Source organism: Paramormyrops kingsleyae, chromosome 22 (assembly GCF_048594095.1).
Source record: "Paramormyrops kingsleyae isolate MSU_618 chromosome 22, PKINGS_0.4, whole genome shotgun sequence".
Classification (NCBI taxonomy): domain Eukaryota; kingdom Metazoa; phylum Chordata; class Actinopteri; order Osteoglossiformes; family Mormyridae; genus Paramormyrops; species Paramormyrops kingsleyae.
Window position 1 is genome coordinate 13,866,875 of NC_132818.1, and position 26,205 is coordinate 13,893,079.

A 26,205-nucleotide genomic window follows, 5' to 3' on the forward strand; every position below is an offset into this window, starting at 1 on the left:
CACACAGGATTGTAATTATATCTTTGTGGGGACTCCTTTCATTTCTATGGGGAAAACTCTAATCCTTACATGACGACCTTAAGTCCTACCCAGTCCTCACCTTAACCATAACCAAACGAAACACAAGACTTTTGGAATTCTACGTTCCTTTATCACATTCACAGCTTTTTTATTAAAAAAAAATGTTCCCTACGGTCAAAATAACAAGTTTTTATCGTTTTGTGTGGACATTTGGTCTCCAAAATGTAATATATACATGACCATGGTGTACACACACGCACATACACAGAGGGAGATCACCTGAGACAGGAATGATAACAGTACCCAATTTAAACCAAGCACAAAAGTACATTCACTTCCCTGCATGGGTCACCGGCTCAGAAATGAATCCGACTGCGAAGCCTCTTGATATTGAACAGATGACGTCTAAACAACATTAAAACGTCAAAGCTGAGTGAGTCTGCGAAGCCCACCCTCCCGTTTGTGTCATGTAATTAACGAAATACATATGTTTTCCTACTTTTATTTAAAAATAATTTTATTTTTGCGTTTTCCATCATAACTTTAATTACTTTAAAATGCTTATTGGCTGATTTGTGAACTAGGGTTCATTAATGTAAAATGATGTAAAACTCAGAGAAACTCGAAAGCCCCAGCGCCGCGGATGTACTCATCCTGCTTCCAGCAGCTTCCTCCCAGTTGCCTGACAGATTTTCAGGTTGAAAGTAACAAGTGGTGACTTGTGCGAATTGTAGTCACACTAGGGACCAGGGGACTGCAGTTCATTTTGACAGGTATGATTCAGCTGGGTATTTCACAGGACCAATTAAGCACGAGTGAGCCGCTCCAAGGTCTAACATTAGAGCCCCACCCTGGGATTTCACAGTTACGAGTCCAGCTCCCTGCTGATGATCGAGGTACGTCTGATTCTCTACTGCAGCCACTGAGCCCAGTAACACAAACTACCATAAGTCATTAGGTAGGCTATGTGAATTTGTCAATTCTGTGCACGTTTTCATTATTAAAGATACGACACTGGTCCAATCTGAACTGCAAGCTCAGTGCGTAATATTTTTTCAAAGCCAGTTCATATAACCGTGCATGAACAGTTTCAAGTCTGTGCCAAAACTGATAGTAATCAGAAAACACCCATTTCTTTTATAAGAAAAATGCCACCTTCAACAAGGTAGACCTACTAAACATTAAAATAATCTGTAAATGATCAGTCGCTTTTAGATTAATAAATTAGCTGTGCAGATAAATATAATACAATTATTTTATTGATCATATTTACACCATTTGTACAAACAAAGGTTTTATTATTAAAATGTCCTCATTAGATGCCATTGGCCTGCCGCTACGTCGCTACCGGAAGCAAACTGGCTCGTTTTCTGTGGGGAAAATTAGTTCCTCTAAATCTGGTGACACCCTGTGGTCATATACAAGTACTACAACTACAGAAAACATACTTCTGCTTTTAATTTATGCAGTATGGCTGTTGACTACAAAGTGACAATACATATTTTGCAGTTTTCCCTAAACGACAGATTTCAAAATGTAAAGATCATCGAGTGATAAATTAAAATTCCAAACATTATTAATACGACACTGGAGCGCAGATGAAAATGCAGAAAACCTCGGGGCATTATATTGGAGGTGGCGCGAGTATAATATTCTGTCTCATTCAAAGGATCCATCCCTTTGCGCAGCAGGCGCAGGTTTGAATTAAAACAGAAGAGGGCGCCATTAGGCTGCGTTTGTCGTAGCGGGAACGTTGAATGCGGAACAGGTGGGAAGGCTTTTCCACTTTCATATGCAGATTGATAGTGCAATTCAGAATCAGTTCTCGTTTATTTAAGCATCGCATCAAAAGCTTGCTTTGATCTTTAAATACATTTATTCCAGCCTGGGTTTCTGGGCAGAATATATTGTGACTCTGTACAACCCTACATGAGACTACAGATATAGAAATTATTAAGGTCGGTCTGAAACACGTCCGGCCGCCATTGTGGCATCTGAGCTGCTCTTAGGCGGCAGTGGAAACGCTGCATTAGCTGCTCCTGGACCAGAGTGTTGAAGCACTTAAGGGCGTCCTGGGCGCTGGACCAGGATTAAGTGAAGTAAGATATCTGCTGTCAGGGTGCATCGGATGAGCCTTCTGGCAGAGAGGGCTTTGACCGTAGGGGGGCTGTGGGAGCGGGTGTAATGAGCACCAACGCTAGCCCGTGCGCGCGCGCACGTGCACACACACACTTAAATTTAAATTAGCTTATATCTTGTGCCCCCTGACTCTGGCAAAGGCTGGATGTCTAACAGGCACCAGTAAAATACACCTCCCCCCCCTCCCAGCCTCTCTTAAGTGGCCTTGCCCTCTGTTTTCTGTCCGGCCACGGACATCATTCAGAGTATCCATTAACACTCCCCCCCTCCGACTACTTTTTACAGGGCTGAGACCCCCGCCCCCCTCCCGACCGCATGGGCACCATTACATGCCAAAGTGGTCACAGACCTGCTCTGTATATTGTCATAGAACGCCAAGCTGTCGGCTCCCTTGACTGCGCAGGGCTTTGCAACGAACTGCAAGGCAAACACAGCCCCTGAGAATATAAAATAACATACATTTTCACAGATTGTGTGGAAAAAAAACCACGGCGCTGCTGTAGGACAGAACCGTCCCCCAACTCACGGCAGGTAACGTTCATGGCGCTGCGCACCTACGTTTAACCATTTTAATGCCTTAAAGCGCTAAACGTAGAGACAGAAAGCGACTCTAGGCAGGATTTGAAATTCACATTGTGGGACTGCTCGCCAAGAACGCTTTCTATAGATAAAACACCAATCAAATATAGTCTTAATTTAATGGCAGTGTAATGCCTTAATCTTAACAGGAGTCGCTTCCCAGTTACACATATACTTTGTGTTCTTGACTGGGAAGCCGGTGTTCTGACAAAACGTCCTACTTTATCAAACCATCCTACCGTAGTGCTAATCGATAGTCCTAACCCTAACCACCCCCCTAACCCCCCCCCCAAAACCCCTAAAACCCTTACCTTAACCCTAACCCCTAAAACCTAACCCTAATCCCAAAACGGTGGAACTGCACATGCGCAGAAAGGCTCGATAGCACGTCTCGATAGGTAGGATGTTTTGTCAGAAACCGGCCTTTACCTGGCCCCTTATATTACATATCTTTAATAGATACATTTAAATGTTCCAGGCGAATTCTACTGGTATTCCATCCTTCTTCCGCTAAAACAGGTGTTATTAATTAAATGACCCATCTGGTTTATAGGATATGCACGCTCTATCTTTCTCTTCACACAATTTAGGTTAACCTGGTCAGACAGTTATAAAAGTGAAATCATAAAAAAAAATAATAATAGGCCCAAAACACCAAAGCAAGTGTCTATAACAGGATTATATCATCTATAGATATATACAAACCACATACCATATAGGTCGTGTTTTGCACAATTGCCTGCGCAGCCTTGCATGTCAGATAAAAGATTGTCCTTTTCTAAAGAGCACAGAAGAGCACCGTTATGAAGTCATACACTAAGCGTCCAGATTTGGGAAAGTGTCGATCGGCGCACTAAATCATTTACAACAATCCGGATGGAAAAGCGGACAGGGCTTTAGAGGAACAGCGCCATTCCCCTCCCCCGCCACCCAAAATGCCGCTCTGACGCCGCGATCATTCCCGAAAGAGAAAGGATCCGAGTTTAAAACGAGTATCCCTCCCGGCTTGCCTGCACACACACTCACACACACAGACAGACACACACACCATCCACATCGCCGCGCATACAGTCCCCACGCCGTCTTGTACCGCTCACACCATCAAGCGCTTCGCTCCGCAGCCCGAACCGGACCGAACTTCCTGACTCTCGGCCAAGGGCTGAATCTCGATCCCCGCCTCAATTCAACGGCGACTTAAAGGACCTTTAAGGCTGCGCGACACATCTGAACGTCGTATGATTTTTAGAAAGTCACAGTAAAAGGAAACGGCAAGTGCATTGAAACCGGTGGGGGCAGCAAGCATTGTGTATTGCACCAGATCTTCAGGGAGGTAAGTTCCGTGAACATCTCCCTTAAAAAAGCCATAGGGGAGGGGGACTTAATCTGACTGTTGCGTTTTATAGCGTTTTTCCACCGATTTAATATTTTTAATTCAAGGGGAGAGGGAACACCGTCAAGCGGATCGCAGGATGCATGATGTGGCTTTGCGAGTTTGTAAGAAACGGTCGCTGCGGCTGCATTGAGACTCATTACATAAACTTCGGCTCTTTGTGGGGGTGCGCCCCGGTTCGTCTGCCCGACCCCACTTCCTAAGCTGGTTTCTATACGCTTGGTTGTCGATCCCCCCCTCATGCATTTTGCATTTCCGTGCGCTGCTGCTCCCAAGCAGAATTTTCTAACAATTGCTGGGACTGTCAAGCCGGCAGTGTTTTTAGTTCATGTTTTATCGCGGGGATACATATGAATACTCATACAAAGACATTCTATTTGCAGCATGAGGCATTAATATTGTAGCCTACATTCACGTTCACCCTCATCCCGCAAACTTAAGCATTTTGTATTTGGTTTCAGTATTTTGATTTTTAGGAGCGGTTATCACCACTGTACAGGAGCTGTCATGGGTTTAATTGAGGTGTGAACACAACTTTTCCCCACATCGGAATACTGGAAGAAAGACTAGTCTTGTGACCGCGCTGACCACCTGCCCGCCTTGACTATACTGTATTAATGAAGGCTAGGAGAAAATATATAGGCGAGTACATTTGAAATGTACAACTTCACCAAATAGCCTACGACACATAGCATGACCTTGGAGGAGAGGAAAATCAGTGGCGGCAAGTAGTTACAAAAGACTAAAGTGAATGGATATTTAATTGTTATGAAAATGAACAGTATCATACGCAAATGCGCATTTAAAAATACTGTGAAATTAAATAATGGCAGAAATTGTCATGGCTTGTAGGCTATTTTAAAGAGCGTTATTGTTGTACCGTGTCCCATCAGATGTTTCGAAAGTCACCCTCCAACATTTTCTTGGCTTGATAAGACCGGACTTTAATCCCCCTTAGATGAACTTGAAATAAACTAAATCGACCACTCGTTTTTGCGGAGTCGCAAAAAACAAGTTTCTAACGTGGGGAACTTTAGGCGAACTACGGTTCTGCGATGTGGGGGCTCGGATTTGTGCCCGGTTTACGGCAGAGCTGCATTTAGCCGGGAAGTTCAGGAGGCAGGTACTTAGATTCCATCTAACTCGAAGCTGCCAGGGCGCTTTTCACTTATCAGCCTGTCAATTTTGCTCTTGAGTTTTCCCATCAGCAGCTCAGTCGGCTGAAATCCCAGCAAATGCACCCCCCACCCACCCCCGCGGGGAGTTCACATAGAGTATTACGACTAAAAGCTCTGGGGACCCCCTCCCCTCATCACAGGGGCTAACGGCAGGACAGCTTGACCACAGTATGACCGCATGTGGTGCTGGGTGCTGACAGCTCCAGCCCCTCCTCAGACAGTCGCTCCGTCTCGTCCACAGTCATGGACGACATGGACCTGCCGCAGATGAAGAAGGAGGTGGAGAGTCTGAAGTATCAGCTGGCCTTCAAGAGGGAGAAGTCCTCCAAGACAGCCACCGAGTAAGTGGCCTTCAAGCACCAGAAGCATCACCACCTCTCACACATAACCATTACATCATCATGACATCATCATGACATCACGATCAGCACTGCATTTCACCTTTTACATTGCTTTCCTCTTCCAAGCTCAGGCCAATTTAAACAGGTTGTGTAATGATCTCCAGATGTGCTTCACCTCAACGGCTGCCCCTGGTTCCTGGAGCAGTCGTCTGGAGGAGAACCTTAACTCCTCCCACTTTGGAGAGATGTGACAGCAGCAGATCACAACAAAGAGGCTAGGTTTGCAGCTCCATAGAGAGAACCATGGAGGAACAATGCAGAAATGTAGATTAGAGGAGACAGATAGAGGAGATGCAAAGTTCAGTGGTCACCCGAGTTCACATCCCACCGTGCTAGTACAGTACCAGACCAACAAAAAGTTTCAGGAGCTGTACAGATCACCCTGGGAGGCTCATAACTGCCAGAAAGGAAGCGTGAGAGGCTCTACTGAACAGCATCACCAGGGCTGCTTCAGAAACATGTGCAAAGTGGGGGGGATCTTAGGGTAGGCAGGCCAGCAGGAGGCGTGTGTGCAACACCTCCCATCCCACAGTACACAACAGTAAATCAGGAGTCATTTTACCCATAAACCTACATCTACTGAGTCCAGGTCGATCACAAGTGAAGCATCCAGGCAGTAGGTGGCAGTGATGTGACGGAACTTCCCTTTCGACCCCCCCCCCCCCATACCTGTGCAGCCTGGTGAAATGGATTGAGAATGGGGTGTCGGAAGATCCTTTCCTGAACCCCGAGCTGATGAAGAACAACCCCTGGGTGGAGAAGGGAAAGTGCACCATCCTCTAACGGAGCTCAGCATGCTGCTGCATCCCCACCCCCTCGAACCCGACCCGACCAAGTGCAGGCTGATACGCACAGTGCCCCCCTACCCCCAGGAAATGTAGGTCATAGAATTGGGGGAGGGGGGTTATAACCATGGAATACAAAAGCATATATCAATGAAATGTATTTAAAAAGCCTTTAGTTATAACCATGAAATATATTCTTCACTATAAAAGATTGCAAAAGGCACTTATTATACTTTTAGATGTGCATAAACGCGGCCCATAGGTCTGCAGTGGTCGCATCATTGCTGTTGCTTGAGCGTTGAGGCAAAAACACTGGGCGCAAAACGCCAGCGTCCAGCCCACGATCCACAGTCCACCGTGACGCCCTTTTAAGGCCGGCGTGCACGCGCTCACATCCCCCAGACGCACACATCCCAGCAAGCTTGTATATACATTTAGCTACCTGTGTCTTTATGTTATTTATTGATTATATGAAACATGGGTGCTGTCTGCTTTGGACGCTACAGCCCAGCCCCTTACACAGGATGACAGGCAGCCTTTAACACCTCAGTCTGAAACGCTGCCTCTTTCTCGAAGATCGTGTGCCTGTTAACAGTGGTTAGCGGGCCGCCAGCTGGGGCTAGTGATGTGCAGAACCCACAATGGGAGCCTCACCCTCAGGTTATGGCCATGCCCCCCCCCCCCCGGAGGCTCAGGACAGCCGGCAGGAATGTGGACTTTGAGTTACGATACATTTAACTACAAATTTAACTACGTTTGTCAGTCTTATTTCTGAGTGGGCTTAGAAAATGTTCGCATCGCAGTCAAGCACTGATTCAATGACAAAGCAATAAATAAATTACCCTTTTTATTGAATGTTTTGCAAAAAAAAAAAAGTTTGTCATATTGAATAAAGTGGAGGATTTTTAAGACAACATAATGCCTGTTGTTTGAGTGAGAGATCATGCGTACTGAACACAAATACATTGTAACAAGTACGACCCCTCCCCCCCCACAGAGAATCCAGTGTTAATATAGGCAGCACGGATTACGAGACAGTGACAGCCACACCCCAGTCCTGCAGGTTCGAGAGGAAATGCGCACATTAGCGTCTGACTGATGGACAGAACGGGAGCGGAGAGAACTCAGAACACTTACAGTCTGGTTAATCATGTCAGAGAAATGAAGGGCAGGGTGGCCAGAGGAGGGGGGTGGGATGGGTCAGCCTCACAGCAGGTCTTTGATGTAGACGTTGCGGCGTACGGCGTTGGACACGCCCTCGTTGAAGCGGAACCAGACGTCACTGTTCCCCACGGCCTTCCCCATCAGCTGCTCCGCCGTCATTGTCTTCTCTCCCTCCGCTGCACCGCGAGAGGGACACACACTTGATTCAGCCACACTGCAGAAGCCAATCCAGTATCCCCTCCCCCCCGAGCAGGTCAACCATAAAGGATTAACCTGGGTGTGTAGGTTTTAAAGCCTCATTTCTCAAATTATTAGCAAAACCAACAGTGACCAGCCAGTAGTGAAATGGTTAAAATGCCAAAAGGGCACTTCTGGTCCCAGGAAGACACGTGTGGTTATATGCAACTTAAGCCACAAATTCTACCCAGTGCTCACACTTCCGTCTGCATAAACGGGCCGGACAGCAGAAGCCCGCAGGCTGCATGCGCCTGAAAGCGTCCCCTGAATAATACATGACGAGTGTGTTGGCTTCTTACAGCAATCAGCACTTAAACAATCTGCCATCTGCCAGGTGTGCGGGAGGCAGGCAGAGCTGCCACACACACGCAGGGGCTCCGCGGCCCCCAGATCAGCAGGGCTAATCCCAGAGCGCGAGCCACGCGGCCCGGAATGGAGCAATCCGCCCACCGCAATCCGCAATCCGCCCACCGCAATCCGCAATCCGCCCACCGCAATCCGCAATCCGCCCACCGAAATCCGCAATCCGCCCACCGCAATCCGCCCCCCGCAATCCGCCCACCCAAACGTGCCCCCGCTCCAAAACAGAAGCTAGTGATGGACGGATCAATCAATTAGCTGTCAATCGGTATCAGCTGATTTTCATAAAAACTGAGCGATCTGCAATCGGCACTGTATTCCTCCTGTTGCATCGACACTACACTCTGATTAACGTGAGCGTGGGGGAAAAAAGCAGCTTTGTTGAATAAAAATCTGTGTTGGCTTAAGAAATGTCGATCGGTCCATCGCTAACAGACACGTCCAGATCCCGCTCCGGAGAGTGCCTCTGGGCTCCCTGACGCGATGACCTCACGGGTCAAAGGTCGCCACGCCACAGCACGAGTCGGTACAAAGCTGCCGGTGTCTCAGGTTGCGAGGTGTGCGGGTTCTGGTCTTACCTGAGGCTGCAGTGAGCTCTGGCTTCACTCTCGGCACGATGGCGCGGCCAAAGAAGTCGACCTCGGGCTGAAAAGAGAAGATTGGCCACCTCTTTACTGCGTTTTGTTTCCGTTAATGAGATCTGTGTGTTTTGGTCATAAATTAATTAACAATTAATACCAAACAGGCAGAAGGTATGAGTCTGCTGGTGACAGCGCCTGGCAGATGTAAGCCCCGCCTCTGCAGCCCAAAGCAGCCCCCCCAACCCCATTAAGCCGATTTCCCAGCAGCGCTTGGATTAGGTTCAGAAATCCAGTAGCACTGCATTACTGCAACCCAAACCCCCCCGGCCCACCGTAGGTAGCATCTCCAGCTGCCCTCCGCACACCCCGATTATCTCAGCGGTCCCTACGGGGGCCGTGGGGGGGGTTATGCTTCGTTAGATTAGACCCCTGGACCTCGGCCAGGAGGGGCATTAAAATGGTCAGTTCCCCCCCCCCCCCAGACTCGCTGTCTCTTGCTCTGCTTCTCTGACACACGCTCCACCCTCTAGGCTGCCCTCTCTGGTCATACTCCGTGTGTGTGTGTGTGTGTGTGTGTGTGTGGGGGGGGGGGGGCTGCCCTACTTCTGACACAGACTATTTCACACCATCAGCAATTCATACAAAGAGTTCTAGATAAACCTAGCACCGCTGCTGGACCTGCAGGGGGCACGCAGCCCTAATCGGCCTCGCCAGGGCTGGGGAGACCCTGTCCACTCGGCCTAAACCATGCTGATCCGGAACAGAACATCACGCCCCCGTCTCCCAGAGAACACGTCTCCGGTAAGGACACCACAGAATGGACGGAAGGTAGATGAGGATAAGTAAAGGCAGGAAGGGATGGAGGCGGAGGACTGGAAGAGAGGGAGGGAAGGAGAGAATGACAAAGAGCCAGACAATTATCCATATTCTTTCAAATATTCCATCCATCCATCCTCCCTACCTGCTTAACTAGTACAGGGAGTTGGGGGGGCTGGAGCCTCTCTCAAGAAGCACGTGGCACACAGGCACGGGGGGGGGTGTGAGGGTGTGGGATTCGAACCCCCTACCATGGGCTCACACACACACTCACTAACACACACACACACACACACACACACACACACACACACACACACATACTAACACACACACACACATACTCACCAACACACACACACACACACACACACACACGCCCCCTGAACCAGCCTGAGCACTATGCTGCCGCCGTTTACCAAGCAGTGCTGGAATTTACCCGACATTCACAAAACAAATTCCAGGCCGATATGGATCTTGGCACATAAAGAGTAGCGGTGAGTCTCTGTAAACGGATCGAAAGCCGGGGACCAAAGCGCTCAAATCCGGACCGGAGGGCTCTGGGGTATAAAGACCTACCGCACAGCTTCATCTGGCCAGCAGAGGGCGTAACCCTCCACCCGGCCGCTCCTAACCAGCAGAGGGCGTAACCCTCCACCCGGCCGCTCCTAACCAGCAGAGGGCGTAACCCTCCACCCGGCCGCTCCTACCTTGCTCTCCACCACGTTCTGCTTCAAGATGGTCTCCAGCCTCTGCCGGTGGTTCTCCATGGGCAGGCGCTTCTCTCTGCTCTTGGGGTCGGCCTTCGTCTTAGCCTTGCCTTCTTCCTCCTCCTTCTTCTGAGTGGTAGAGCCCAGGCATAGAGAGTGGTTAGACTTACGGGGCGCGAAGAAGAGTCACACCCCCAGCCCAAGGCACATCTGACCCCAAAAAGAAATGAAGGTGTCGGGGCCACAGGGACGTTTACCATGCATCTGTGTGGGCAACCCCCCCAGAGGGAGGCATACTCTTCCTGCTCTCCTGTTCCTCGCCACTGTTCAGGGCTTTCCGGAAAGCTCTTACAGGGTGTTGATGAACAGCACTAACCCCATCAGACACAACAAGCACCCTGTCCCTGGCATGGCCCGGGCCGAATTTACAGCTAGTGCAGTTTATCATGACACATTCATGTGTCACATGCACGTAAAGAAACCTGTGCGAGACCAGATGCATTATGGGACGTGGAATGTCACAGATCGTGATATTTATAGCGTGTTAATCATCAGGAAACTCGTCGGCCTACGGAAAGCAGCAAAGTTCACAGTGAAGTCATTTTTACTACTGGTCATGTGACTCTTTAACAGGGCAGTCATTACGAAATAACCCAAAGTGAACACGCCCCCGCCCCCCATGTGCCACCCTGCCCCCCAGAGCTCACCGGCAGCGGGTTGCGTGCCAGCAGGACAGCTTCAGCCCTCCTCATCTTCTCCAGCTCCAGTTCCCTAGCGATCATCTGCTTGGCTTGGTACGTAAGCTGCCGGCGGGGAGGCACGCCCGGGAATCGCACGGCGTCCTCCACATTCCTGGGGGAGGGCGGGGGTGGGGGTCACACAACAGCCCTCAGTGACGGCACACCCTTCTCAGACTCTCACACACACTGGGGACCAGCAGGACCCATCAGCCTCACGCTGACAACGCGGCCCAATCACATCCACTGGGAGCGCCCCAGCGGTGGGGGCGCCAACCACACCTGTGGAGACTTGGGGTCACGAACCTGCTCCACACCAACCTGCCAATCTTAAACATGCAGCTCTATTATGAGCACATAAACAAAGAAATACGAAACAGCTCTGCAGGTTAATCATTAAAATGCGGTACCGTCTGTCTACCGTAGACAAAATGTGCTCAGTGTCTGAAGCACTTCAACAAAACCCACAACGAAACCACATCGAATCATTTCACTGCTCACACACACAGGCCGGAAAGCTTTGCAAGGAATAACGCTGCATTTAATTCTGCCGTTATACTGGTTTATTTTAAAGGCTGATGCATTGAACGAGCAAACGAATGAATGAAAGAATGATGGAAGATGAACCCCACTGGTGAGGTACAGGAGCCACAAACTTAGTCTTTATTAGCCAGGGTCAGTTATACCCAGTTTAACCAAGAAGCTTCAACATTTACATCAGTTCTAGAAAATACGCCTGCAGAAGTTTGTCAAACAGCGTTGTAAGTCAGGGATCCCTGGAAAACAGCCCAAACAGCCACTGTGTGTATAAATGTGAGACTGTCTACTGGGGAGGCTGCCTCTGTTTCCAGTCAAATGATGTTTCATTGCCTGAGATTTACAGACTACAACAAAAAAATCACAAACAAACAAGACTTTAATCTCTCTAGGCACAACATCACAATGTTGCCAAACTGCATATTTAAATCCGTGAGGACGGGGAGGAACCTGACAGCAAGCAGATCTCACTCCAGAACGGAAAGGAAACAAGGAGGACACATTAACCGGGAGCAATCAAACCGCATCCTACATAAGCAAAGAGAGTTCATAGTCGTCATACACATTAACCGGCGTCTTAACCAGGCAAACTCCACTGGAAACCCCCCCCACCCCCCTCCCGCTCAGACAGCCAGGCAGAGCCCAAACAGAGAGGATGAAACTGGAAACCCATTCTTCCCATTAATACTACAGTGATGCTAATCACAAAAGCCAGGATATGACATCACACATTTCATACGCATTTAAATCATTTGGCAATTCATAATTATGCTTTTTTTGACATAAAAGCATACAGCCTGGCGTAGCCTCTGAATAGAACTGAGGACATGAAAATAAAGAAAAACGGACACCTGCACTGACTAGAAACACTGCACTTTATATACAAAGGTAGTATAAAAATTCAGGAAGGAAGTGCTTGCCATGTTTACACTTAGACAGGTTCTGCCATGATATCTGTCCATCACGCCAATAGCAGGCATTTTGGCTTTGGCCTCATACAGAGTACCAGAAGCAGGGCGAGACGGCGTCAGCTGATGCTCCTCTCAGAGGAGACACTCTCTGAAATGAGGGGGACCGTGTTTCTGCCCAGCGCCGTCAGTCTGGAAACAAGGCACAGCTCGCAGGCTAGAGACAAACCCAGAACTGGGTCAAAACGTTAATAACACGCCAAAGCTTTACGGCACTGACCTGTCTGGCTCTCCCACAACAAACTCATTTAAAGTAAGTAGCGACAAATCAAAGTCGCTACCTTGATCCATTAACGACATTCCGCAGGGTCTTTACAGACCCTATGAAGTTCACAGACAGAGCGACTCTCGTCAAAAGTCTCAGTCCCCCACTTTAGGTACTCCTGATCAGTGCTTAGTTACCCTTGCTGCCAGGAACAGCTACATTCCCGGTTTGGTTAGCCACCACCTGATCCAGGAGGGTGCGGTGCACCATAGCGGGGAGGTACAGGAAGACATAGACCAATCCCAGCAGCAGAAGGGCGATGGCCAGCGGCAGCCCCCAGTTGGTGGTCATGATTGGCTCCTCACATCGCGCCTGGAGAAACGAGCCCTGCATGGTGCACCGCAAAGGCCGAAAGTTAGGAGCCGCACCGATCCGATCCACAGCCCAAAATCCAAACGAGTCTGCTGTCCAGCTTCTGGCCAAGTGCCTTCTAACGCGTCAAAATCCCGGCACGGATTTCCAAAACAGGGGTGGCAAGGCCCGTATTCCTGACTCCCTCCGGAAGGTGGTGGAGCCTAGTGGAGAGGGAACAATGGTGACTAAAAATGAGATCCACCAGTTACTATCCGGGTGAAGTATAGGGACCGCAGCAGGGCTCAACGGACTGAGCAGAAGCGAGCATTACAGAGTCAGATGCAGTATTGTTGATTAAAGGAGGGGGGGCATGCCTATAATCTTCTTCATCACTAATCCACATCAGAAAACAACTGATGAAGTCTAAGCTGTACCGCAAGTGAATTAAGCTAACCCTGAGGTAAGAGGGATATAGCACCAGAATCTGTAGAATAAAACTACTTCCTCTTCACCAGGTACGAAAACCCGAAAGGATATTGCTGGGGGTACACCGCTTATCTCATCCAACATGCAGATGCTTCAGGGATTATCCTATCGCGCTCACTGGCGAACGTTACACGATCGAGCTTATGTGTTCCCTTCGACATCATTCATTTTGGTCTCCGTTATCTGTCCCATAATTCTGCGTACGATTAGTTAGGATTCCTGTGCAAAGCGGGTCAGTCAGTTTTGTTCAGCCTTGACCCTTAATTACTTTGACGCGTTAATTAAGTGGATGGCGGGTGACCTCACCAGGTGCCACACTTTAATTAACGCCTGGCGCTCTCAGTGATCTGAGGGACCCCAGCCGGCTGGACAGTAACTGGCAAAAGCTGAAGGGCTCCACCTTCAGCTCCAGGCCGGAAGGGCTAACAGCGGAAGCCTTCCTTTGAGTACTGGGGAACCAAACTGCGAATGCCAAGATAATGGAAAGGATGACTAGGGGGATAAAAAGAGCAGCTCACTGCGACGATGGGGAGGTATTTACAGGAAACCAATGTACACAGACACACACAGACCTGTCCTCATATCTTTGTGGGAACCATCCATTCATTTCTATGGGCAAAAACCCTAATCCCAACAATAACAATCTTAACTACAATCCAGTAACCAAACAAAAATGGCTTTTGGCACTTTTAGTGTTGTGATTGCAGTGACAAACTGAATTTCCCCATGCGGGAACTGATGAAATGGTCCCCACGACGTCAAAGTGACAGGTTTTTGTCACATGGTGGGCACGCACAGGCGGCTGTACTGGAGTCCGGTGACACTTACGGCTCCAGCAGGTAGCGGTATTGCCCCTCGGGGGTACGGTCCTGTCGGTACGTCAGGTTATAGCACATCATGGTGTCAATGAGCTCCACCAGCTGCTGCTTCTCGCGGGTGCTGTACAGCTGGGGGTTCACCTGGGGGGCGGCAGGGAGCAGCCATGTCAGGCCTCCAGAGGCTCGGGCTGGCAGGAGTCCGTCCCAGACGCCCGTATTCCCGAGGCAGGGCTTATGACATCGTACCACCAGGAAGGGCAACTTTCCACGCAAATGAAAAATCGATAAATAAAACATGAGATGCACTAAATATGGATGCGCCAAATAGCTGGAGGGCCGCAGCTACAGCCCCGGCTCTGGTGAGACGGGTAAGAAAAGCCCCCCAGCCCCCCAGCCCCCTCCCAGCACCTGCAGCTGCATGGGAACAAGTACAGTCACTGTTTCACCTGCAAGACAGGTGTGGGTATGATTTGGGGGGGCAGGAAAGCAATCGAGCAGGTAATCACCACAGAGGTGTGTGTGTGCGCGTGTGTGTGCGCGCGTGTGTGTGTGTGTGTGTGTGAGTATTAGCAGAAAATAATAATCCCCCAGAAGCTGTTAATATGACAGCTTTGATCTTTCTCTGTGTACTGAAGGATAGCCTGCATGTCAGCCACCCACAGACTTAGTGTGGGGGGGTCAGATTACCCACACACAGCCTCCGCTCCATGTGTGACAGGCATGCTCTGGAGCCAGTCCACTAGCTTACGCTCCAGGAGAAAATGAAACACCCCCACCCCCCACACACAGACACACACACACTCTGTACCACACAGCTGCCCACTGTGAAGGCGTGAGCAACTAAGGGCAACACCCAAAATGGAGGGGGGGGGGGAGGTCCAAACTCCCTCAGGAGGTCAAGGAGGTCAGACCACAGCTCACTGGGATGTGAGAATCCAGAAGAAATTCTGTAGGCAGTGTGGGGGTGGGCACAGGCAGGCTGAGACGCCTTCGCCAATCACCAGCAGAACCCGGGGGGCTGCAGGACAGACGGCATGTCGGCAAACACGACGGAGGAGCCTCAGGAGAGCGATGGGGGAGGATGCTGCAGCTCGAGAGAGCGAGAGTCCAACCCCAGCACCCCCCACCCGTTACGCACCAACTGGCAGCACGGCCCCAGCTTCTTAAAAAACAGGGGGAGGAGCGCATCAACGAAAAGGTCAGGTGACGTCGCCGGTCTGCGGTGACGGCCTGTTATGCAAGAGGTGCTGCGGGGATCCAGCGGGAACACGGGCAGCAAAAAATTTACATATCTTGGGCCCCCGCGGTCCCCGTGCCGAGAGCGGCGCCGCCCAGGGCATCGACAGGATGACGTGGATGCTGCCTGGCTAGCGTCTCTTTGCACTGCCCCCCCCCCCCCCGGAACCGACCCGAATCCCCTCCCCACGTCCCAGAAACCAGAAAGAGAAGCTTTTTTTTTTGGTAGCGGTGTAAAAAGAACACAGTTAGCCAGCGATAATTAAGACTGAGGCTGCTGTGTAGTTAGAGAAAGAGGCCGATTAGGAAAATGTACACAGACACCTAGACAGACTCACATAGACACATACAGACACCTAGACAGACACACATAGACAGACACACTCACACAGACACATAGAGAAACACAGACACACACGCACATACAGAGACACACAGACACAGACACACGAGACACACACACACACACACACAAAGAGAGATACACACACACACACACACAAGAGACACACACACACAAAGAGAGATACACACACACACACACACACACACACACACACACACACACAGGCCGGGAGCCGGATAAGTGGGTGAGCGGGCAGGCAATCCTGAGGGAAGCTGGAGCAGATTCAGGCTTGCCTGGAAGCGATAAGGTAGCTGCCGCCCGCCACCCCCCCCCCCCCATCCCTGTTCCTGTGGGTGGCATAAATCTATTCAAAGCAGTATGCCCCCCCCCCACTTTGTTCCCAGCTGATTTTTAAGGTGCTTTGCTCATTGATATCATGCAGCAGGTCTGGCCCGAGAACATGCAGTAGTGACAGCATGCATACGCAGGCACGCAGACGCAGACACACAGGCACGCAGGACTCACCGGGCGCAGCTTGGGGCAGACGACCTCCAGCAGGAGACTGAGCACCTCCAGGGACAGGGAGCGAGGCCCCACCCTGCTGCGGATGGATGGAGGCACCTCGGCCAACATGGCCACCAGGGCATTCCGGGTCTGCTGCATCCGGGTCACCGCCTATGATTCAAGATGGGGGCAGGAACAGCCTTACACAGACATCCACCTCCTTAGTGTCACGTGCCGACCTGTGATCCCCGCCGGCGGATGACCCCCCCTACCTCGTAGTGGCTGTTGGGGTAGTTGATGCGTGGCACGCTGGTGGCAGCGAACAGCAGGTGGAAGGCGCCGGGCAGGAAGGGCAGGTAGCGCAAGAGCGAGAAGTTCTGGTTGTGCATGACAGCCTCGCCCAGCAGGTCGGAGAAGGCGAGCCAGTCGAGGGCCATGCAGACGGCCTGCAGGCTGGAGTCCTTCAGCTTCATGCTCAGGAAGTTATCATAGAGACCCTGGGGGTGGGGGAGAAGGAGGGGAGAGAAGTGGAGGGCAAGGAGAGGGGGAATAAAGAGAGAGGGGGAGAGGGAGAGAGAAGGTGAGAAATATATGAAAGAAGACGGAGAGGAGGAGGGACAGAGGAAGAGAGTGTGGGAGGAAGAGAGGAATAGGAAGACAGGGAGGGGAGAGAGGAGGAAAAAAGAGGGGGGGGGAAGAGAGAAAGGAATAGGAATAGAGAGAAAGGGAGAGGAAAAGAGGTTGGAGGAGAGAGGGATGAAGAGAAAGTTGGAGGAAAGAGGGGAACAGGAAGCTTAGATCACTGAGCCTGAGTTGTACAAGAACAGAGAAGGAGGGAACAGGAAGGTGAGGAAGTGGTCTGAGTGTGAGGAACATGCCATACGTTTGTGAGCTTCTCGTGCTCTCCGCAGGATGTGGCCAGGTGCAGGATGTGCTGCAACCTCTGGGCCCCCGCGCTGCCCAGCCCGCCGTCCGGCACCACCGCAAACAGGTCATCACCAACCCGCTTCCTGCAACAGCACGCAGGCGGGGTGACACGCGGCTGGCAGACATAACGTACCATGGGACGTGTAGTACAACACATGGATTAACAGGCGGACAAATTAGTGTTAAAGTCCAGGTCCATACAGTGGCTGGGGTCACTGGTGAGTCTGGATGCCCCCCCCCCCCCTGCAAACAGGGTACCTTTTGGTCCTGGGCAGCTGGAAGATCTCCTGCCATATGGAGAACAGCCCCTTGTTCTGGTCTTTCAGACCCACCTGGACGGACTGCACAGTGCGCTGGTCCAGCTGCCGCTGCCCTCGGCCGTGAAGGAACTGCTCACAGAGACACCACTTAGCTCACACATGGGCGACCCCCTCTACTGGCCGCTCCGGGGAGCGCGGCCTAATAACAGTCTCATCTCAAGACGAAGTAAGAGTAGGAACACTGGGTTTTAATTGACCTCCCCAACTAGAGGGGCACAGCAGGGAGAGGGGGCGTATGGGAGACAGCTGAGCCAGGAGTGGGAGGAGCCAGAGCAGGATGGGGGCGGGACAAGGGCAGGGGCAGGGCAGCCCACCTGAAGGGTGTTGATGCAGGAGCGAATGTCGTTTTCAGTCTTCTCACAGAGAGCCATCAGTGCGCCTGTATCCACCCTCATGCCCTGACACCTGGAGATCTGCACATATGCCAGAGGCCCTGCTTAGCGGTGCGCCACGCGTGTGACTCGCCATGCGTGTGTGTGTGTGTGTGTGTCTCATGCTACCTCGACCAGCCTCTGGACCAGCCGCGAGGGCTGCGTCAGGGGGAAGCTCAGGAGGAAGGCTTGCTGCCGAAGCTGCCGGAGAGCCGGAACGTACCTGCGGGAGACCAAGCGGAGCAGAACACTAAAGCATCCTGCTCAGCCGGACCTGTCGCCAGAACACTGACCGAACGAACAGGCAAAAACAGGCCGCTGGGAATAACAGACGGAGCCCTATTCAGAAAGGATTCTCTTCAGCCCTATGGAAGCCACAGTGCCACCTACAGGTCATTGCAGATGCAGATAATGGGCCTCATCAGAATGGACTCCTTCTTCTTCTTCTTGAGTGCGCTTGAGATGCCACCACCGGCCACTGGTTCCGTGTCCCGGGTCTCCTTTCGGTTCATGATGGCCAGGAGCACATTGATAGCAGCCTGGGGGGGGGGGGGGGGCATAAAAAGTCTGAAATAAATATTTCTTAAACTCATAGCATCCCTTTGAAAATCTGAGCCTGCAATATTGGGTTCTTTTACTAGTGCGCCCTCTGGTGGCTAAACATAATAGGAGCAGGGAGAGAGCTGGGCCGGAGCTGTCCCTGGCAGGGACTCACAGAGGGGGCGCCGTCGATCTCGTCGATCACCAGGCAGTTGGGCCTCTCATTGGCCCCCAGCACAGACTTCATCTGTGTGGCCGTGTCGATTCGTTTCTGGAAGAGCTCGGCGCTGCGATCATCGCTAGGAACGCATACACACAGAAACACGGTCATCTTCCAAGTCAGCCACCATGTTTAAAAGCCAAGTGTCTATACAAAATAGCACAGGGGTCATTAGCCGTAAAATTAATTTGATATCCTGTGTGCAAAATAGCCAGCATCATGGTGAGAAACACACTGGCAAAGTCCAACTAATAAAACGAGTGAGAGTAGCTACCTAGCATTCATCTCCACCACGTTGTACCCAGCATGCCTTGCGATAACGTGTGCCAGAGTGGTCTTCCCCAGGCCAGGGGGCCCTGACAGCAGCGCCACCTACAGACAAATAAGGGATTTCACCATCCACCCATAGAGACCAACTGCCCACAGACATGACCTCAAATCTGCTGACAGCCCTCAGCCTGGCACACCTTGTATTTGGGGCGGTGATACTGGTCCAGTTCGGCCTCCAGAATCTCCTCCGTCATCTGGGTCTTAGTCTTGAACCGGGAGGTTTGCTGGTCCTTCTGCAGGTGAACGTATGTCACTGCATTTTCACATTTTTATATTAGTGGTTCAGTTTTCCATAAGAGCACCGAAGCCCCTATAGGCAGAGCTCCTTCCCGGGATCTGGACCCACAACGCTTCCAGTGCAGGAGTTTGAGTCCCCAAACAGCACTGCACCTGTGTCCGGCTGTCTGTGTGAGTGGGTCGGGGCTTCTGGGTGGACTTCTCCCGGCCAAACACAACCATGTCCCACAGCTTCAGCCATTTCAGCAAGCAGCGGTTGGTGAACTAGGGGCACAAAGGTACAGGGGCTCAGACACACGTGTGTGCAGACACGTCCTCCTGACACAGACACATAAACACACACACACACACACACACACACACTCACGTCGTCGCTCAGCAGCTCTGTGTAGTGCGCAGGTGAGTACTTGTCCACCCAAAGCCGCGACGCTGCATCCTTGCCACCTTCATCTTGTGCCCCCTCTCCTTCAGCGGGCTCCTCAGAGTCCATTTCCCCAAACTCCTGATCTACCTGGCTGGAGAACAGAAGAGAAAAAAAACAAAAGCAAGAAGCACATCAGGACAGGGGAAGACACAGTGGAGGGGGAGGGGGGGGGGGTTGGGTTGGGTGTCGGAGAATCACCTGTTCAGCATTTTGGTCAGGCGCTGCGACTCCTCCACCAATTGCTGATGTCGCTGCAGGGAGAACGTAAACATTTAAACAAAGTGTGACAGCACTGAGGTACAGTGCAGGCCAACGGCAGACCCATCAGCCATGGAACTGGAAAGGGAACAGAGAGGAATGGAGGGTGTGTGTACAGGGGTGCGTGTGTCAGGAACGTTTACGGGAGGAGACCCACCCTTTCTGCTACTTGCTCCTTCAGAACCTCGATGGGCACCGACAGCAGCCCCAGGCTATACTGAGACCTCCGGAATGCCAGGCCATCCGACGCCTGCCCGCCATGGAGAAAGACAGACATACAGGTCAGCCGGGGTGCTCAGCAGGCTCTGGGCACCCGGCTAACTCCTCGCTCACCCTCCCCGCATCCTCGTCCTCCCTCTTCGCCAGGTACACGCGGTCACCGGAGGAGCCCGTGACGGAGATGAAGTCACCGACTGGGGGTGGCCTGTGGAGGATGTGCTGTGCCGCCCTGACTGCCCTCTGGGGGGAGGCCTGCAGGACCTCCAGACCGCTGATGTCTAGAGCGCCGGGCGTCACTGCCGGAGTCCTGCTGTCTCCATGGGAATTTTGGCTGTAAGTGACATCCCAGACCAACAGCTCAAACCTAAGCAATGAAAGTCCAACATGCCGTCTGGCTGTGTCGACTTTCCCTACCTTCTGATCTCCGATGGATACTCTTCAGGGGATGAGGGAGGGGTGATTTCCTTCCCATCGTCTGCAGAATCAAACTTTAGTTTTTTTACCACGTCCTGCCTCTGCCTTTTAGCCTTGGGAGCTGGAAAGTGGAGAAAAGACAAAACGGTGAATGCAGACACAGGCAAAGACTGCTCTTCTCTTCTTCTCAATCTGCTTGCACTCACTCAAAGAGCCCTCGCTGGCCAACAAATTCTCCAGGTAGTCATTTTCCGACACTTTGGAAGGTAAGCTACTGTCACATTTGTTCAATGTCTCCAGGTCATCAGGAGAAGCTTTCTGAGACTTAACAGCAGGCTGAGTTCTCAGGACTGAGTCCCCGGAGGCGAGGGCTTCCTCAAAGGAGGTTGGGACCCTGGTCCTGCGTTCTGACTTCTTTGGAAGGGGGCGAGAGTCAGCTACAGAAAACAGAGACGGGAAATAAGGGATAATAAAATCAGAAAAGGGACTCTGACGACAGCATATGGAATAAAGGAAACGATCAGATCAGATTAGATTACACTACATTAGATTAGATACACGTTATTTATCTCAGGAGGAAATTCTTGTGCATACAGCAGGAAAGAACGTACAATACAGATGACAATACTTTAATTCATAACAGACAAGGTGCAAGAATTTCACACATAAGGCATACAATGAAGTTTAATAATCATATGCAAACCATTAAGTGACTGAACAGGTTATCAAAACAATATATATCAAACAGAGTTGATAAAGACATTCTGAAATGGACTGAAAACGATAACAGAAAAATCTCCCCTTACTGTCAATCTCCGCCAACACTTCCAATTCGTCTGCAAACTGACTTTCAAAGTCATCTTCTATACCGTACATTTCATCATATTCGTCCATTTTCGCGCTAATAAGATGGGTCAAAATGAAAAAATGATTTTACTGGACTATACCACTTTTTCTTTTCTTTTAACTCGCAGTTATAAGAAAGTTATTCTCACATTTCGCGCAAAAATTATTGTATGCCTTTCCTTCCGGGTCAAAGTGAAATGGTTCAACAATCTGATTGGAGGAGAGACGCGGCGTTCTCTTCTGATTGGTTAATGATGTTGTCACCGCAGACACTACGCAGTAAGGGACCACGTGATCCACACGTAGTGTTTGTACACTGACAGGTAAAATGTGGTCTTCAACGTCGACTCCTGTGAAATAAACAGCGGGGTTGAATCATAAACTGCGAAGCAGCACCTAGGTTTGTGCCACATTTTCTGAATAAATATGCAAATGCATCCCGAGCTAAGTTTCAAAACGTAAAGTTTGTACTAATTGGAGTGTGATTTTAGCTCTCTGGCTAACTAATTTTCTGCGACTGGTAATGCCGCGTTACTGTTTCTGGATCTCCAAAGGAATGACACTTTAATAATGCTTAGTTTTCTGATCTGTATTTTTCAATGCGCCGAGCGATCAATTTATCCGTCAGTAACAGATGATCGTAGAAGTTTTTTCGCCCTTTAAGTGTCCTCCTTTTGTGTGACCCTTTCTCTGTCAATCAGATTTTGTTTTGTAGGGGAATAGCGTGGTGTAAATCTGTAAGACTGAAAGTCTCTATAATTATTATCATTTTAATTAATCGTAGGATATAGCAACTCTGAAATCAGAAGGCGTTTCTTGGAAAGGGGTGTGGTAGCATAGCAGTTAAAGGAAAGTGACTACGAAATGTGTACTCTGCATTTAACTCATATTTCAAATTGTGACACAACAGGGGGCAGCTAATTCAGCGCCCAGGGAGCAGTGCTTGGTGGTGGTACCTTACTCAGGGTACCTCAGTGGTACTTTGCTGGTCAGGTATTCCAACCAGCAATCTTTCAATTACAAGTGCGCTTCCCTAACCATTAAGCCACCGCTGCCACTAGAATATGAAGTTTCTGAACTTGCCAGTTTAAGTTTGCAGGTTTTCGTCTTGGACATGCAACAGTCTGTCTTTATAGCTATAACAGAACACTACCTGTTGTACTATATGGTTTTACAGTTTCGTCCCTGCGTCTCGTGGCACGTTGCCATGGAGGCAGCCAGTCTGGAGAACCTGCGCGTGCTGTACCAGAGCAATGACTTCATTGTGGTGAACAAACACTGGGACATCCGCATCGACAGCAAGATGTGGTACGAGAAGCAGACGGTGCAGAGCCAGCTGCGGCATCGCTTCCCGGAACTGGCGGACCCTGAAACATACTACGGCTTCAGGTCCCGTAGTAGCCTCCTCCTGTCCTACCTGCCTGATTTATTGTCTAATCAACGCGGTTAAGAAGGTGTGATTGGGCTTTAAAAAAAATATGATCTAACAGCGATAACATAAAGTTTTCCCTAATAGCAGTAGTTTTGTATTTAACTGGTGTGCCATCTTGGCTTTATTTTGGTTTTTTTTGGTGAATATTAGGTTGAAGCCCCTTTTCATTATGCTAATTGTCAATAAAGCTCGGTAATTTTACAGCCTTTCCAACTAGTATAGACACCCATCACTGAAAAAGTGGCAAAGGGAATGGTTTGTGCCTGGGCAGGCAAAAAAATCCACATGCAGCTTGTTAGAGGTGACCCCCGCACACCCATCCATATGGTTCGCTCCGTAAAATAGCGATTCTTTATTAATCGCCATGGGGAAATTCTCTTTTGTGTTCGCACATCTGTGTGCGTTTTCGCGTTACCGCGTCTTGCTCAGCATGAGAGCCAGCTTGCGGGTCCCAGCGAAGGGCAGCCACTTGTGGCACCGCTGGACCTGGGGCTTAACGGCCTTGCTCAAGAGCCAACGGAGACGTGGCTGTTCTGCCAAGGCGGTGCTCAAACCGGCGACCGTCCAATCACAGGCACAGCCCACTGAGCCACACTGCTCTCAGCCTAATACAGACACTCCTCCTTTAATGACCGAGTTCCATTCCTACGACTAGGTTAAGCGAATTGGTTGATAAGCGAGGATCCGCCCCTTACTGGTATTTCAGGTGTACTGTACTGGTAGTGGATTTGTGTCAGCCATCTTTAGATATTGTTTTAATAATGTTATATGGTAGTACAATGTATACTTTAATAAACAGTGGAAATCAGCTCTAATGTACATTACTTAGGTTTGCATACTGTAAATACAGGTAACCATTTTTACTTACTCTGAATAAAGAAAGCTGCCTGGTCAGAGAGCCGGTCGTAACTCCAGGTGGTTGTTAAAGAGGTAGGTCTCACTGCACTGAATACATGAAGGAGACCTGACTGGGGGTTTTGGGCCCTGTGTCCTTGACAGATTCTGCCACCAGCTGGACTTCTCCACCAGCGGGGCCCTGTGTGTGGCGCTGAACCGGGCAGCAGCAGGCCAGGCCTACCGCTGCTTTAAGGACCGGCTGGTCACCAAGGCCTATCTCGCGCTGGTGGGTGGGCCACTCCCTATCTGCTGGTCAGTGCCGCCACATGCCTGTCGCACAGCTGCTAACGGCCACACTCCCGTTTGGCATCCAGGTGCGCGGCATTCTAGAGCGCAAGAGGACGACACTGGACTTCGCCATCGGGAAGAACACCTCCGAGGGCAGGACTCACATGATGTGCGTCGAGGGAACCGAGGGTAAGGCCTCGCCTCCGTCCATCTGGGGGCCGTGCCGGCATCTCCGTGCTCCAGGATAACTAGCTGTTGGTTGCCTTTCCCCAGGATGCGAGAACCCCAAGCCGTGCCAGACGGTACTCACCGTGCTGGAGTACGGATCCTACGACGGCGATCCTGTGACCAAAGTCCTGCTGCAGCCACTGACAGGTGTGAGAAAGTCCCAAAACACCAGAACCACAAGAGTGGAGTGGAAGGTGTTTACGTCAAAGGTACAGCAGTTAGTGAACGGCTCTTAAGGGTACTGCCGCCACCTGCTGGTCACTACTGAATTCATATAGCAGAAACAGTATTTTGCAGAATGGGTTGGATTCTATAGACAAATCATCTGACTTTTGAGAGGAAGTTCTCTTGGTCTGCCTAGACCATAAAATACATTTCTTTTTAGCATGGAAGAGGAGCAGATCTAGTTTAACGAGTTGAAATATAGGACGCCTGAGCAGCCTTTCATTACAGGTCGGACTCATCAGCTGCGAGTTCACTGCAGCGCTATTGGGCATCCTATCGTGGGGGACTTCACCTATAGCCTACGGACGGACAGCGCCCCCTACCGCATGATGCTGCATGCTTACCTGCTGGACGTCCCGCTGGAGGGCGAGCCTATCCATGTCACGGCTCCTGACCCCTTCCTGCCCACGCTCGACACCAAATGGGTACCGCAGCACTTGGTCCAGTCACTGGAGGGCGCCCTGGAGAGCCTGCTTGAGAGCAGAGGGGACCAGTGCGACCGGGAGAACGATTTGAAGACCATGGGAGAGCCGCCGGGGAAGGACGTCAGCAGGGCCTCGCCTTTGGAGACGGAGGAGCAGAGCGTTCAGTGCCAGCAGTGGCTATGCGAGTGGGCCCTGGACTGAGGAAGCGGGGAGAGAGAGAGACACACACACACACACACACACACACTTAGATAACACAAGGCCAGGTCTCAGGTAACAATATCTCTAGCAGGTTTGGAGGTAGATGACGATGGCACAACATGTACGAGCCTTTCCGCTTAACCACTAAAGAAACATATTCCTACTGCATTCCAGTGATATGAGTCTAATGATTGAAAAGGACACTGTACAGCAAAAGTTGTTTTATTTTTTTATATTTTAGGCTTTTAAGCTAGAGACAGATGGTCTGCCTAGTCTTAGTCTGAGCATTTCCTGCTTCACCTAGAAGCATTTGCAGTGTTTATATTCAGAGAGGTGGGCGGCCTGGCTTCAGCTGAACTTCGCAGTGCCCCATCAGGCCGGGGGTCGGCTCTTTTCAAGCTGTAAAGGCTCAGAGTGTGGCCCCCCCCCCCCCTCCCTGTGTGAGCTGCTGATGACACAGGGCTTGTAGATGGCAGTTGACTTTGCTGGCAGCTCTACTTTAGGTTACTGACCAAAACAGACTGTTCTTCATAGTGGAAATAGATCCACTGAACCGCCATGTTGGATCAGACAGTTCCAACACCGGAGACACCTTTGCATGCCCTTTCGTATGTGACCCCTCCCCCAAATCAAGGTCATGCACGAATACGCCTCATTGTTCTGCCCACCCAGTGTCTGCGATATCACACCTCTGTCCTTTTAGCCAGTGTTTTAGGTGAAGTGTTTTAATGTTTTTAAATTGATTTGTACATGTGAAGTATCTCACTGCGGTATTTGTATGTACCCAACTGTATTTTAAATCTGAAAAATAAAGCTCTGCATCAATGTCACAATTTGTTCAGCGCTTGTCTTCAGGTGTCAGATGATCTGACTCAGAATTAATCTTTGGTACACTGGCACTATGTCGCACA

General features: G+C 50.5%; 3 protein-coding genes across 7 annotated transcripts; 2 read left to right on the plus strand and 1 right to left on the minus strand.

Moving 5' to 3' along the window:
• The first annotated feature begins 3,480 nt into the window (after window positions 1–3,480).
• Window positions 3,481–7,406, plus strand: LOC111849281 (guanine nucleotide-binding protein G(I)/G(S)/G(O) subunit gamma-13). Its single transcript, XM_023822019.2, has 3 exons — window positions 3,481–4,069; window positions 5,549–5,648; window positions 6,386–7,406. The coding sequence occupies exons 2-3, from the start codon at window positions 5,551–5,553 to the stop codon at window positions 6,489–6,491; spliced, it is 204 nt and encodes a 67-aa protein (XP_023677787.1). The 5' UTR covers window positions 3,481–4,069; window positions 5,549–5,550; the 3' UTR covers window positions 6,492–7,406.
• Window positions 7,324–21,855, minus strand: chtf18 (CTF18, chromosome transmission fidelity factor 18 homolog (S. cerevisiae)). 5 transcript variants are annotated; one of them, XM_072704776.1, is made up of 23 exons: window positions 21,619–21,853; window positions 21,019–21,249; window positions 20,813–20,933; window positions 20,513–20,708; window positions 20,337–20,429; window positions 20,120–20,172; window positions 19,865–20,012; window positions 19,651–19,761; window positions 19,398–19,493; window positions 19,205–19,302; window positions 18,886–19,009; window positions 18,561–18,709; window positions 18,300–18,393; window positions 18,114–18,212; window positions 17,738–17,868; window positions 17,436–17,562; window positions 16,825–17,049; window positions 16,574–16,723; window positions 14,477–14,607; window positions 11,069–11,213; window positions 10,362–10,487; window positions 8,833–8,899; window positions 7,324–7,833 (listed from the first exon to the last, which is right to left on the minus strand). In XM_072704776.1, exons 1-23 carry the CDS (start codon window positions 21,704–21,706, stop codon window positions 7,700–7,702), a joined length of 2,937 nt encoding a protein of 978 aa, XP_072560877.1. In that variant the 5' UTR covers window positions 21,707–21,853; the 3' UTR covers window positions 7,324–7,699. The 5 variants fall into 5 exon arrangements, with proteins under 5 accessions (XP_072560877.1, XP_023677782.2, XP_023677783.2 ...); XM_023822014.2 differs by having other exon boundaries at window positions 20,513–20,729; XM_023822015.2 differs by having other exon boundaries at window positions 10,362–10,490; window positions 21,619–21,852.
• Window positions 21,856–21,922: 67 nt separating this feature from the next.
• Window positions 21,923–26,127, plus strand: rpusd1 (RNA pseudouridine synthase domain containing 1). The gene is made up of 6 exons (XM_023822017.2): window positions 21,923–22,058; window positions 22,836–23,047; window positions 24,090–24,213; window positions 24,302–24,404; window positions 24,489–24,590; window positions 24,897–26,127. Exons 2-6 carry the CDS (start codon window positions 22,866–22,868, stop codon window positions 25,292–25,294), a joined length of 909 nt encoding a protein of 302 aa, XP_023677785.1. The 5' UTR covers window positions 21,923–22,058; window positions 22,836–22,865; the 3' UTR covers window positions 25,295–26,127.
• Window positions 26,128–26,205: the final 78 nt, after the last annotated feature.